At 34.5% G+C, this 15,396-nt stretch overlaps 1 protein-coding gene across 4 annotated transcripts in view; it reads right to left on the reverse strand.

Moving 5' to 3' along the window:
* The window catches only part of CCDC91 (coiled-coil domain containing 91), a 342,402-nt gene that overhangs the window by 124,832 nt on the left and 202,174 nt on the right, over nt 1-15,396 (reverse strand). For all 4 annotated transcript variants that reach the window (XM_077774523.1, XM_077774522.1, XM_077774525.1 and 1 more), the window contains one exon: nt 13,973-14,080. In XM_077774523.1, the coding sequence (XP_077630649.1) occupies nt 13,973-14,080 (108 nt within the window). The remainder of the gene's footprint in view (nt 1-13,972; nt 14,081-15,396) is intronic.

Consider the following 15,396-nt stretch of genomic DNA (forward strand, 5'->3'; position numbering starts at 1 on the left):
GGCAATTGATATAAACTGCCACTATGAAGAAAAGAGAAGGGTCATCACTATAAATCTTACAAAAGAATAATAAAACACCGTTATATTTTTCTGATAAATTTAACAATTTAAGTACAAAGCAAGGTTTCTTGAAAGATGTAAATTACTAAAACTAATAAAGACTAAACAGAAAATTAGTAATTAAAAACTCTCAACACAGAAAATTATAGACCTATATGTCTTCTCCAGTGGATCCTACCAAACATTTAAAGAAAAAATAATACTATTCTTATCCAAATCCTTTTAGAAAAGAGAAGGCAGAAATGCTTATTTATGAGGCCAGTTTTACTGACACCAAAATTAGAAATAGGGATCACAAGAAAACAAAACCAAAGCCAAAAAACTATAGACCTATATTCATCATGAGCAGACACAAAAATCAACAGAATTTTATCCCACTGAATCCTGCAATATACAAAATGAAAATTTCTTGTTAACAAAAGGATTTACCCCATGAACATAACTGTGGTTTGATATATGAAATCCAATAATACATAACATTACATAAAAAAGAAAAAACACATGATTATGTCCATAGATACAGAAATATAAATGAACAAAATCTAAATACTCATGATTTAAATAAACCCTCAGAACAATAGTAATAAAAGATAACTTCTTCAACAAATGGCATCTATGGAAAACCTGTAATTAATATTACACTTAAGGGTAAAGACTAAATGCTTTCTCCCTAAGGATCAGAAATAAGTCAAGATGTTGACTGTCACCACCTACATTAAATGTTATACTGGAGGGCTTAGCAGTTAAGTAGCAAGAAAAAGAAATGGAAGACATAAAAATTGCAAACAAAGTATAATCCTGAATAATATGGAATAAGACTGAGTAATTCCCAGATGACATTATAAGGTACAGAGATAAATCCTAGGAAACTGACAAAAAAGTTACAGACTTAAAAGGTGGATTTGCCAAGATCTCAGGATGAAGGGCAATATACAAAAACCAAATGCATTAATACACTAGCAAAGAAACTCTGAAAGTATAATTTTAAAATTCCATTTAAAAGAGTATTCTAAAAATGAAGCACAAATAAACTTAGCAAAGTATACCTGATCCTATATATTGAAAACTACAAAACATTACTGAGAAATTAAATGTGATCTAATAAAATGGAGAAAAACACTATGTTCACGGATATTGTAGGATTCAATATTGTTAAAATGGCATTTTTTTCCCTAAATTAACCTATAGACTATGTAATTCTCATCAAAATGACAGTGGGCTTTTTTTTTTTTAATGGAAACTGATAAGCTGAGTATAGAATATATATATAGGAAAATGCTTATTATCTAAACTAGGCAGACAGTTTTCAAGAATAAAACTGAAGTTTTTACACACAGGATTTTAAGACTTACCTTAAAGTTATAAAGTAATCAAGCTGTATGGTATTGGTACACAGACATAAAACTAGATCACAGCAGTGCTTTTCATCCAGGGGTGATTTACTACCCCCATTCTCCCACGGGATATTTAACAATATCTGGAGACATTCTTTTTTATTTTTTAAATTTCTTTAATTTTTAGCGAGAAAAGAGAGCACAAGCAGGGGAGAGGGACAGAGGGAAAGAGAAAGAATCTTGAGCAGGCTCCACACTAAGCGTGGAGCCCAATGCGGAGCTTGATTCCAAGACCCTGGGATCATGACGTGAACCAAAAATCAAGAGTCAGAGGCTTAACCAACTGAGCCACCAGGCGCCCCAATCTGGAGACATTTCTGGTTAGCACCACTAAGTGCATGCTCCTGGCACCTAGTGGGTAGGAATGAAAAGAGGTTGCTAAATATCCTACCACACTCAGCACAGTCCTCCACAACAGAGAATTATTCAACTCCAAATGTCACTATTGCCAAGGCTGAAATATACCAGGTCATCAGAACAAAATTAAGAGTCCAGAGATCTGCACTCATATAGTCAAATGATTTTCTCCAGAGATGTTAGAGTAACACAATGAAGAAGAGGATAGTTAATAAAAAAATGGTCTTGAATTGATGGGTATTCATATTGGAGGTCACTGGGATGGGGAGAAACTATGACTATCTTCTCACATCGTATCCCAAGTAAATTATAAAATGGATCACATATATAACCTAAGAAAATATATAAAACTTCTTAAAGNAGTTAAACATACACTTATCATATGACCTAGCCATTCCACTGATGGGTCTTTATCCATGAGAAATAAAAGAATAGGTCCATACAAAAACGTGTGCATAAATGCTCATAGCAGTATTATTTCTAACAGCCAAACAATGGATACAACCAAAACACCCATCAAAAGATAAATGTTTAAACTGTGGTATAATCACAAAATAGAACATTACTCAAAAAATAAAAAGGGACAGGGTGCCAGGATGGCTCATTTGGTTAGTCATCTGACTCTTGATTTCAGCTCAGGTCATGATCTCATGGCCCTGCAATAGAGCCCCACAGCAGCCTCAGCACGGGGCATGGAGCCTGCTTGAGATTCTTTCTCTCTTTCTGCTCCTCCTTTGCCCTAANAAAAAAAAAAAAAAAAAAAAAAAAGAGAGAGAGAGAGAGACAGACAGAGAGACAGAGAGACAAACTATTGACACATGGGACAAAATGAGTGAACCACATAATAGAAGTATGCTGCAAGACAGGCAAAAATAAGTACATATTGCATAATTTTATTTAAATAAAAATTCTAGAAAATATACACTATGCAGTTACATCATCAGTGACTTTTTGGGAATGGAAAAGGATGATGAGGATGGGGAGGAGGAAATTATTACCTTGAGACACAAAGAAAATGCTAGAGGGTTAGCCTTATTCATTATTTTGACTGTGTTGATGGTTTTATGGGATTTTACATATGCTAAAACTTATTAGAATACATGCTTTAAATATGTACAGGTAACTATATACCAATTATAGCTCCATACTGTGTTAAAACATAAGACAACAGCAAATTTTAAAATGGTGTATTTGGGGCGCCTGGGTGGCTCAGTTGGTTAAGCATCCAACTTCGGCTCAGGTCATTTCACAGTTTGTGGGTAAGAGCCCCATGTCAGGCTCTGTGCTGACAGGTGGCTCAGATCCTGGAGCCTGTTTCAGATTCTGTGTCTTCCTCTCTCTCTGACCCTCCTCTGTTCACACACTCTCTCTCTCTCTCTCAGAAATAAATAAAAAAACACTAAAAATTTTTTTAAATGATGTACTAAAAGACAGGAATGAAAAAGGAAGAGAGGATCAAAACCAAGTAAGATTAACGAATAGAAGGGCACCTGGGTGGCTCAGTCGTGTAAGCGTCCGACTTTGGCTCAGGTCAAGATCTCACGGTTTGTGGGTTTGAGCCTCGCGTCAGGCTCTGTGCTGACAGCTAGCTCAGAGCCTGGAGCCTGTTTCAGGTTCTTGTCTCCCTCTCTCTCTGACCCTCACCTGCTCATGCTGTCTCTCTCTCTCTGTCTCAGAAATAAATAAAACATTAAAAACAAAAAACAAAAAAACAAAAGTTTAACTCTTTAAAAAAAAAAGATTAACAAATAAAAATCAAAGGCAAAATGGCAGATCTAAATCCAGGCATATCACAAAGTTACCTTAAATTGAATGGAATAAAAAACACTCTGATCAAAAGGTAAAGAATATGAAATTGCATAAAAAACAAGATCTAATTATATGCTGTCTACAAAGATACTTTAATTCAAAGACACAGATAATTTTATTTTTTATTACTTTTTAATTTGAGCGGGAGAAAAAGAGCAAGTGGGGGGAAGAAGGGCAGAGGGGGGAGAGAGAGAGAGAGAGAGAGAGAGAGGGAGAGAGAGAGAGAGAAAATCTTAAACAGGCTCAATGCTCAGTAAGGAGCCTGATGCAGGGCTTGATGGCTCAACCCTGAGATCATGACTTGAGCCAAAGTCAAGTCCAATGCTCAACTGACTGAGTCACACAGGCACCCCTCAAAGACACAGATAATTTTAAAGTAAAAGAATGGAAAGTGAAAAACCATATACATAGTAAGCATAACAGAGCTAAATTAACTATGCTAATATGAAACAAAATGGACATTGAGACAAGAAATAAAATAGGAGGATGTAACAACTACAAATCCACATGCGTTCAACAAAGCACCAAAATACATGAAGGAAAAAACTGACATAATTAAAAGAAATAGACAAATCAATATACTGGAGAGATCAACACTCTTTTTCTCAGTAGCTAAAAGAAGAAAATACAATCACTGCATTTTGAGGAACTGAAAAACATCAACCATAGTCACCTAATTTGACATTTATAGAACACTCCACCCAACCATAGTAGAATATACATTCTTCTCAAATGTACACAGTATATTCATAAAGATAGAATATATGTTAAGCTATAAAACATGTGTCCATCCATTGAAAATAAATTTAATATAGATTTAATATAGAATATATTCTCAATCCAAAACAATTTAAATTAGAATTCAATTTTTTTAAAAGCTAGAAATAATCTCAAAATATGGGAAATGTAAACAACACAACACACTTCTAATGAGCACTGGGTATTGTATGCAAGTGATGAATCACTAAATTCTACAACTGAAACTAATACTATACTGTATGTTAACTAAGTGGAATTTAAATAAAAATGTGAATCTAACTAACTTACTATTTATTTCATAGGTTAAACAAAATTCGTAAGGAAATTTGTAGAATTTCCTTAAATGAAATTTAAGGAAAATGAAAATGAAAACATGCCATATTACAATATGTGGAATGCAGTCAACTTGGCAGTTAGCAACTGGAGAGCTCTAAAATCATGTGTTTGTACTTCCATCTTAAAAAACTATAAAAACTTAAAACTATAAAAAATAGAGCAAATTAAACTCAAAGGAGTAATAAAGATCAGACCAGCAATGAAATAAAAAAACAAGAAAAAAAAAATCAATGGAACCAAAAACTGCTTCTCCAAGAAGATTAACAAAGTAATAAATCTAAGGCAATTGATATAAACTGCCACTATGAAGAAAAGAGAAGGGTCATCACTATAAATCTTACAAAAGAATAATAAAACACCGTTATATTTTTCTGATAAATTTAACAATTTAAGTACAAAGCAAGGTTTCTTGAAAGATGTAAATTACTAAAACTAATAAAGACTAAACAGAAAATTAGTAATTAAAAACTCTCAACACAGAAAATTATAGACCTATATGTCTTCTCCAGTGGATCCTACCAAACATTTAAAGAAAAAATAATACTATTCTTATCCAAATCCTTTTAGAAAAGAGAAGGCAGAAATGCTTATTTATGAGGCCAGTTTTACTGACACCAAAATTAGAAATAGGGATCACAAGAAAACAAAACCAAAGCCAAAAAACTATAGACCTATATTCATCATGAGCAGACACAAAAATCAACAGAATTTTATCCCACTGAATCCTGCAATATACAAAATGAAAATTTCTTGTTAACAAAAGGATTTACCCCATGAACATAACTGTGGTTTGATATATGAAATCCAATAATACATAACATTACATAAAAAAGAAAAAACACATGATTATGTCCATAGATACAGAAATATAAATGAACAAAATCTAAATACTCATGATTTAAATAAACCCTCAGAACAATAGTAATAAAAGATAACTTCTTCAACAAATGGCATCTATGGAAAACCTGTAATTAATATTACACTTAAGGGTAAAGACTAAATGCTTTCTCCCTAAGGATCAGAAATAAGTCAAGATGTTGACTGTCACCACCTACATTAAATGTTATACTGGAGGGCTTAGCAGTTAAGTAGCAAGAAAAAGAAATGGAAGACATAAAAATTGCAAACAAAGTATAATCCTGAATAATATGGAATAAGACTGAGTAATTCCCAGATGACATTATAAGGTACAGAGATAAATCCTAGGAAACTGACAAAAAAGTTACAGACTTAAAAGGTGGATTTGCCAAGATCTCAGGATGAAGGGCAATATACAAAAACCAAATGCATTAATACACTAGCAAAGAAACTCTGAAAGTATAATTTTAAAATTCCATTTAAAAGAGTATTCTAAAAATGAAGCACAAATAAACTTAGCAAAGTATACCTGATCCTATATATTGAAAACTACAAAACATTACTGAGAAATTAAATGTGATCTAATAAAATGGAGAAAAACACTATGTTCACGGATATTGTAGGATTCAATATTGTTAAAATGGCATTTTTTTCCCTAAATTAACCTATAGACTATGTAATTCTCATCAAAATGACAGTGGGCTTTTTTTTTTTTAATGGAAACTGATAAGCTGAGTATAGAATATATATATAGGAAAATGCTTATTATCTAAACTAGGCAGACAGTTTTCAAGAATAAAACTGAAGTTTTTACACACAGGATTTTAAGACTTACCTTAAAGTTATAAAGTAATCAAGCTGTATGGTATTGGTACACAGACATAAAACTAGATCACAGCAGTGCTTTTCATCCAGGGGTGATTTACTACCCCCATTCTCCCACGGGATATTTAACAATATCTGGAGACATTCTTTTTTATTTTTTAAATTTCTTTAATTTTTAGCGAGAAAAGAGAGCACAAGCAGGGGAGAGGGACAGAGGGAAAGAGAAAGAATCTTGAGCAGGCTCCACACTAAGCGTGGAGCCCAATGCGGAGCTTGATTCCAAGACCCTGGGATCATGACGTGAACCAAAAATCAAGAGTCAGAGGCTTAACCAACTGAGCCACCAGGCGCCCCAATCTGGAGACATTTCTGGTTAGCACCACTAAGTGCATGCTCCTGGCACCTAGTGGGTAGGAATGAAAAGAGGTTGCTAAATATCCTACCACACTCAGCACAGTCCTCCACAACAGAGAATTATTCAACTCCAAATGTCACTATTGCCAAGGCTGAAATATACCAGGTCATCAGAACAAAATTAAGAGTCCAGAGATCTGCACTCATATAGTCAAATGATTTTCTCCAGAGATGTTAGAGTAACACAATGAAGAAGAGGATAGTTAATAAAAAAATGGTCTTGAATTGATGGGTATTCATATTGGAGGTCACTGGGATGGGGAGAAACTATGACTATCTTCTCACATCGTATCCCAAGTAAATTATAAAATGGATCACATATATAACCTAAGAAAATATATAAAACTTCTTAAAGAATTTTCTTTAGCAGAAAGTCATTGTATCTATGATTAGGCAAAGATTTGACACAACATCAGAAGTATGGTCCATAGAAGAGTGATAAATTTGAAATCATCAAAATTATACAGTTTTATTCATCTAAAGATACCATCAAGAAAGTGAAAAGGAAACCAGAAACTGAGAAAATATCCATAATGCATATTACGGCAAAGAATTTATGTTTAGAAAACCTCTCAAATTAAAAATTATCGAGTTAGACAAAAAAATAAAATGAGTGAAATATTAAAACATACACTTCACAAAAGAAAATACAGAAATGGTAAATAAGCACATAAAAAGATGCTTATCATCATCAATAACCCTAAATGCAATAAGATGAGATACAATTCCCCTTTCAAAAAAAAGAGGCTAAAATGAAAAATGTTGACAATACCAAGTGCTGACAGGATGCACATCAAAGAGAATTTTCACACCTTAAAATGAGAACATAAAATGTCAAGAAACTCTGGAAAATAGTCTGGAAGTGGTTTATAAAGTTAAACACTTACTGTATGATCCAGCAATTCTACATATTTTAAAACAAAAATAAAAATGTATGTTCCCACACAGATTTTTATGTAAACATTCATAGCAGTCCCAAATGTTAAGCAATCTAAATGTTCAGGAATAAATGAATGCCTTAACAAAACGTTGTATACCCATACAATAGAATATTACTCAGCAATCAAAATGTAGAGATTACTAATATATGTAGCCACATGCTTTCAAAAACTATTACGCTGAACCAAAGCAGGTAGAGATCAAAAACTACACGGTTTATCTCATTTTATAAAAATTATAAAAGCAAGTAAACTAATCAATAGTGAGAAACCACAGATCAGCAGTTGCCTGGGGTTAGGGTTGTTGAGGGAGGATGACTACAAAAGGCCATGAGAGAATTTCTTGAGTTGATGGGAATGTTCTGTATCTTGATTGTGACAGTGGATGCGGGTGTATACACTTCTCAATAATGAAGGTATTTCCCTACACTTAGAGCATAAACCTAAAAGTTGATAGGCTTTGGTGACCCAGCAAAATACAGAATAAATACATAATCTATATCTCATGGAATTTACATTATGGTATGGGATTCACAAGGAGTACTTGTAGCTCTAAGGGGAGCACTGGAAGATAATACATTAAAAAAATGTGTGTCCGTCGGGGGGGCACCTGGGGAGGCGCAATAAGTTAAACACCTGACTGCTGCTCTAGGCTCAGATCAGATCCTGAGTTCAAGCCCTGCAGTGAGCTCTGCACTGATGGCACAGAGCCAGCTTGGGATTCGGTCTCTCCTTCTCTCTGCCCCTCCCCCGCTTGTGCGCACTCTGGTGCGCTCTAAGTGTGTTGGTGGCTACTGGACATTTTTGACAAGGCATTGCAGGAAAAGACAAACTCAATTTCTTCTTTTTAAAGCTAAAGGACAAAGTAATAATATAGATAGTTTAAATTTTGTGTGCTTGGATAACATTCCATATATAAATCTGTTAATAGCACTTAAGAGATTATAAATAGTATATTGTACATATCCTTCACAGAAATTTGGATCTTGCAAGTGCTGAGGGAAAGGAACTAAGAAAATTTATGAGTGTGATGACTCAAAAGTATGAATAATATTTAAAATTATATTTATATCTATGCACATATACATCCCTCCACACTCACTCACACACACACACACACACACACACACACACACACCAAAATATTTGCTTACCTAATAAAGGTTAACCTCCACTCATTACTTCCTCCTTCTTGGGTGCTCTGCTCTATCAATTTTTTTTTTTTTTTAGTCTTTAGTCTTACTAGCTTGGCTCTTGCCCATAAGTGTTTAAATGAGTTCAACTTCTAGGCCAGAATATGAGGAGGATAAAATTTCCCCTTCATATCTCTCTCCACCTACAGTGTGGACTCTTACTTTCATCATCAAAGCTTCTCAAAGACTTGTCTTCTGTTTCTATTTTTTCATCTCCTTTTTTTCCTCATAGGATTATCTACTTTGTTCCTCTACCATTTCACTGAAACTATTCTTGTTAATGACACTTTCTTATTGTCATATCCAGTAGTCATTTGTAAATCCATACTTTATTTATTTTACATCATTTGAAATTGTTTACCACTTAGTTTTTTGTAAAATGCTCTCTTCCTGTGACTTAGGTATACCAGGCATTTGGTTTCTTCCTTTTTCTTTTGCCAGTTTACAGTTTCCTTCACGAGCTCTCTTAGCCTACGCATTATACATTGAGGGCCTTCAGGACCATAAGTGTAATTCTTTTCTCATTCTATATATTCTCTGGTCTCATCCACAGACATACTTCCGATGACCTTCTATATATTTCTGACTTCCAAATTCATCCAAAATCACATTTCTCATAGTTCTAGACTCTGTATTCAACTCTGTTATGCACTCTGATCCTGAATATTCCACAGGCACTATAACAATTTTTTTAATGTTTATTTATTTTTGAGAGAGAGACAGAGACAGAATGTGAGCAGGGGAGGGGCAGAGAAAGGGAGGCACAGAATTTGAAGCAGGCTCCAGGCTCTGAGCTGGCAGCACAGAGGCCGACACAAGGCTTGAACTCACACACTGGGAGATCATGACCTGAGCCGAAGTCGGGATGCTTAACAGATTGAGCCACCCAGGCGCCCCTCCACCGGTACTATAAACTCAACATGTTCAAAACACAAAATTTTCAACCCTAACCATACTCCGGGTCTTAAGTTTCCTATTTCACTGCACTGCCAAAACCAAAAATCTGGTCATCATCCACAAAAATATATGCATGTATATAAATATGTATTTATGTATATAAAATGTGTGTGTTGGTGTGAGTGTAAATATATCTTTTATCAATCAACATTTACTTCCTCTCTTTTATTCCCACATATTCTCTGGTTTCTGTTCCCTTACTATGACTCAAAACCATCAAAATCTCTTTCCCACACACCCACCTTACTTTGGGCCACCACCATTCTCACTTGGAGAACTATAGTATCTGTTTAAGAAGCTGTTACGTGCTTCTAATACACGTAACAATTCATTTTTCTAAAACTTTAGCCAGAGTAATATTTCTAAAATGCAAATCTGAACAAATGTAAGGTCTCTAGTTAATGTCTTAAGCACCCAATTTCCTGTCAGACAATGTGGCAGACAAAGTCCTTTATTATCCTTTCTATGGCATAAAATAATCTTTCATCTGGCAGTCTCAAATAGCCTCACCCACCCTTGCAGGCATTTATATTATAATCTCTCATTTAAATGTGAATAAGTTATTCCATCTACCTCTCTCGTGCTAAATTCTCAGTTCTGACCTCACTTAGACCTATGAACCTTGAGAGAACTCATCATTGGTCTAATAAGTCTTCCTTTACCCAATATTAAGGAACTATATCCCCCTTTAACATAACATAATTATTTATTCCATCATAACTTACCACCATTTTACAATAATATCAGCGAATACCAGCTGAACACCTAGAATGTGCCAAGTTCTATTCTAAGCACTATGCAGGTCTGTGTCATATAATACTCATAACAATACTAAGAGGTTGGAATTGCTTGTATATACATTTTACAGGTGAGAAAAATGAGGCACAGAGAGGCTAAGGACATTCCACAGTAAAAGAGGTAAGTGACAAAGTCAGGCAGTCAGGTTTCTGAGCATCTGCTTGCAACTACTCTGAATGTACTTGCTTTTCCCTTAATTCTTAATTTGAAAAAAAAAAACAATAAAGAGAAAGGTATGCCTGTGTGCACATGCGCATAGCGCGCGCGCGCACACACACACACACACACACACACACACAGAGATTAAATTATTCCTAAGGGACCATCCAGTTATTATTTTTGTTAAATTTATTAATTTCAAATTTCAATGGCATCTAATGAAATATGATTAGAAAAACAAGTGTGGGATCACCATTTATACACTTTATGTGATTTGCCTCCTAATCACATCCCCTTTTAGGGTTTGGTTTTTTTAAATGGCATTTCATCATACTGAACATCATACTCTAAATGTCCTGAGGTAGTCTTAGAGTGTTCTTCACCAAATGTTTCCAAATGATGAACACAGGCTATCCTTCCACTTACTTAGGTTATTTTTAATTTCTTTCAGCCTGTTTTGTAGTTTTCAGTGGACAAATCTCTCACCTCCTTTACTCCCAGGTAAATATATGCTATTGTAAACTGAATTGCTTTCTTAATTTCTTTTCTGAATATTCATCAAGAATGTGTAGAAATACAACTGATTTTTGTGCGTTAATCTTTTAAGCTGCAACTTTGCTGAATTCATTTATTAGCTCTGCTATTGGCTATTTTTGACAAGGCATTAAGGAAAAGACAAGTACAGCAATGAATTCACAAGAAGACAATTCATAAGAATTGAATTACAGGTATCAGAAAAAGTTCAGATATTGGAGGACTTGCAGGAATTACCAGCTTCCCAACCTCAACTTATAAAAGAAACAACTGAGAAGGTCTTTGAGCAACTGAGGCCAACTAAATTCAATATTACAGCAAGTACTGAATCAAGTGTCTATTAGCTACACCCACTGTTGAGGATTCAATGGATTAAAATGTCTCCAAGCAGAGACCTAACAAGCCTGTTACTATTACTGTCCAGTATGTATTTTCATTTGGAACAAATGGTTTGGAGAAAAAAGATCACTGGAATTTCTTAAATCCATGCTTGATAAACAAAGTTATCTATAATCAGAAAAAGAGAGAGACATAGACAAATGGGCAAGCATAGGGGTCAAAAATCATATAAACAAATTAAACATAGGAAGCAGTTCCCTAAAATAACTGTGGGTTTACCTTTCACAAATGGAGCTGATTGTAACGAAACAGATAAGGAGCCAAAAGAACCATTCTCCTGAACTGTCACTATTTGCTATCTCAAGTGACCCATGTCTCCCAATTTTCTATAGTCAAAAAGCAGGCGGAGAAATGGCATAATCACCAATACTCATATTAGTTATAGCCAACAAAGATATTGAAAAATTTTAAACTTACACAATCATGAAGAACAATGGACTAGAAACCCTATCCCTACACCCTAAACAGAAAATCATGGTCAATCGAAGAGCAGTCCTGCCCCCATAACAGATCTTAGTTAATCTGTCCACTGAGACTTCAAAATTGCTACATAACAGTGATAGCTGTGCATCTCTGATTCTTCATCCTTCCTAAATGGGAATGTTTACAGTAAGTACCTTAATCTTACTACTACATACTAAATATGCTGAAGGTAAACAACATATATTTTAGTTCCTAGGTCTTTATGTTGGAAGGGACTATATATCTGGACCTGATAATGTAGACACTGTGGTATATCATTCCCTGCCTATCATCCAAAGATCCTGGACTTTTGACCTTGAGGTCTTAGCTTGGACAGAACTTTCAGATTTCCTCCCAAGGAGACACAGGGCAAGCAAATTTGCCTGTAAGATGGAGACTGAGAATATTTGGCAACCATAAAAGCCAACTGTAGTATAATTAATGCTGTTTACCAAATAACATCTGCTCTCTCCCTTTCAGATTCATAGTAGGATCTCACTACCTGACCCCATTATGGGGATGAGGTAAAGCACTATAGATATATATTGAGAGTGGAAGGGTCATTTCCAGTCCAGAATATTGAACTACTGGTAGGAAATTTGGGCTTCTTTTCACTCTGCAATGTTAACAGGTATCGTTCTACATAGGAACTATACCAGGGTGAGGACAAGATGGGACCAAAGCCTCATTCAATCCTCAATGTATCTATAGCATGAGTAAGATATAAACCTTTGCTGTCTGAAGCCAGAGAGACCAGGCATACCTGCCCTGCCCTGGCGAATACATGCTTTATGCTATTTCGCAGTTCTGTGACCTTAACTCTTCTCTATGATTTTTCTGTCTATTTACAAAGTCATGCACTTCATATCTCTGATGACCCAGCATTTCAACACCCAAAAGAGTATAGTTATTATATTAAATTTATAACATTCCCTGTGTATTTCTTCTTCCAAGCTATTCATTAAAACGACACTGAAAAATATTTAACAGAATTGACCCTAATCTTGGTAATGGGGTGGCATACTTATAAGTCTCCACTTAAATTCTACACCTAACTTTGTTTTCCAAATTCTTATTATGTTTTCTTTTCATGATATAAAAGAGTTCCTTTAAATAAAGCTGTTTTTATTTTCACCTACCAAGTTTTATGTTACTTACAACTGTTTCTGGGAATTTTTTGAATATATTATTTATACTACAACACCTCCATAAATGCTCTTCAACTGACTGTTCAATGTAATTATGTCTTTATGTCTTCTAAGAGATTAAATCAAAAAAAGAAACAAAACATTCAATGGAAAAATTCAAACAGAAACCAATGTCTATATGCAATGAAAGGCAACTCAAACATAAACAAGTGCTTTTAAAAATTCAAATATTATTTGTAAATCTCATAGCACTAAAAATCATTTCACATACCAAAATACGTTCCTAGTCATCTCTCTGCCTCTGCTATTTGATGAATACTACTGTAACTCAGAAATTAACATAAGAATCATTAATTTGGGGAAGAGCCACATATTTTAGGCCTTGAGCTCTATATTTAGTCTTTCATAAAATCCCCAAACTTTAACATTAAGTTTACATAAGCATATTTTTTTCCTCCAAAATACACCAAGGAAAGTAAATGGCACGAAACTGAATAAACAGTTATAGAGCTCTCAGGGGAGGAGAGTCAGAAGAAAAGTATAAATATATAATGGATGTGCAATTTTATTACCTGAGTATTTAACAACTCTTCACACTTGTGTGCTTGTTTCTCAATTGCAGAAATGTACTGTTTTTCAATAGCTTCTACTTGTTGCTTCACTGAAGACTGCAGTAGTGCCTAAAAACAAGCAAAAAAGTCATTTGGACCACAGACAAAACTTGGAGTCTACTGTTGGCATGGGAATTTTTTTTGACAGTTGTACATATCTGAAATACAACACTCTTCTGCATTACAAAATACACATTTGTGAATATTGAACACATTCATATATAACCTACTCTAGGCTTTCGGTTTTAGGTTTTCCTATTGCCAACACTACAGTTTTTTGGCTCAGATGTTACTTCCACACACCTTCTCCTTAAAAAAGCTCAAGTCATAGAGGATGATAAAGAGGGTGAGCAGTTCTGTTAAATATAAATTCAGTTCAGTGAAGACCACACAGGATGAGGAGTGTATGAAAGCTGCTGAAAAAAAAAAAAAAAGAAAGAAAAAAAAAGAAAAAGAAAAAAAAAAACAGACATATTTCACTGGCTGACAAAACTCCACATCCTCTCGGCACACCGTAATATCCCATGGGCCAAGCATGATCTTCAAGACCACAAGTCAAGTAAAAGCAGATGGAAACTCTGAGCCATTTCATACATAAAAGAACTGCCCCCCAGGAAGTTCACGCCCCTAATATAAAAAGGTAAAAGTCAAAGTGTGGAAGTCAGAATCTCAAGGCAGTATTCATAAAGAGTAATAAAACTTGGAAGACTGGACAAACTTAAGTGGGTAGTGTAAATGCTGGAACCTCAGTCGGTTAAATATAAAGACGTGCACACTGTCCGAAGGGAAGCCAAAACAGCGTTTGAAGATGTTCCGCCCACTCACTTCCTTATTGGAAATGCTTAAAACATTATTATCTTTTTTCTTTCCTTTTTATGAAAGCATTAGATGTTATACTTAACATGTTCCCAATATTATATTACATGCTATTTATAAATCCTAAATCATTCTAAAATATGTATTCAACCATATACATAAGAATTCTTTAGCAAATATTCTATTTTTAAAGGTCTATCTGGATAATAAACTACTCATAATCGAAATAGTAAGTTGAAACAGACACACGTCTTATAGAAAACAGACCTCTGGCACATTCACCAAGAAAAGAAAAATAAGCCAAATCTCTTAAATAATCTCTGTTTTGAAAACAGATATACTTGGTTGGAAACAACATGCATTAAGGGGCTCAATAAATATGCACGTATTTTTTAAAACTTAGAAATATTTTTTAAAACTCAAGCGCCAAATTTTCAGATAATTAACTTTTTTTGCAAATGTTAAACTGTCTGATGAGGCTACCACTCCTATAATTCAATAGTTGTCACTCTGAAGCTCCATAATTACTAGCAAATTAGTAAAGGAAAATAAAGTTCTGACTGAGGTTT

This window comes from Crocuta crocuta, unplaced genomic scaffold, assembly GCF_008692635.1.
Source record: "Crocuta crocuta isolate KB4526 unplaced genomic scaffold, BGI_CrCroc_1.0 scaffold176, whole genome shotgun sequence".
NCBI lineage: Eukaryota > Metazoa > Chordata > Mammalia > Carnivora > Hyaenidae > Crocuta > Crocuta crocuta.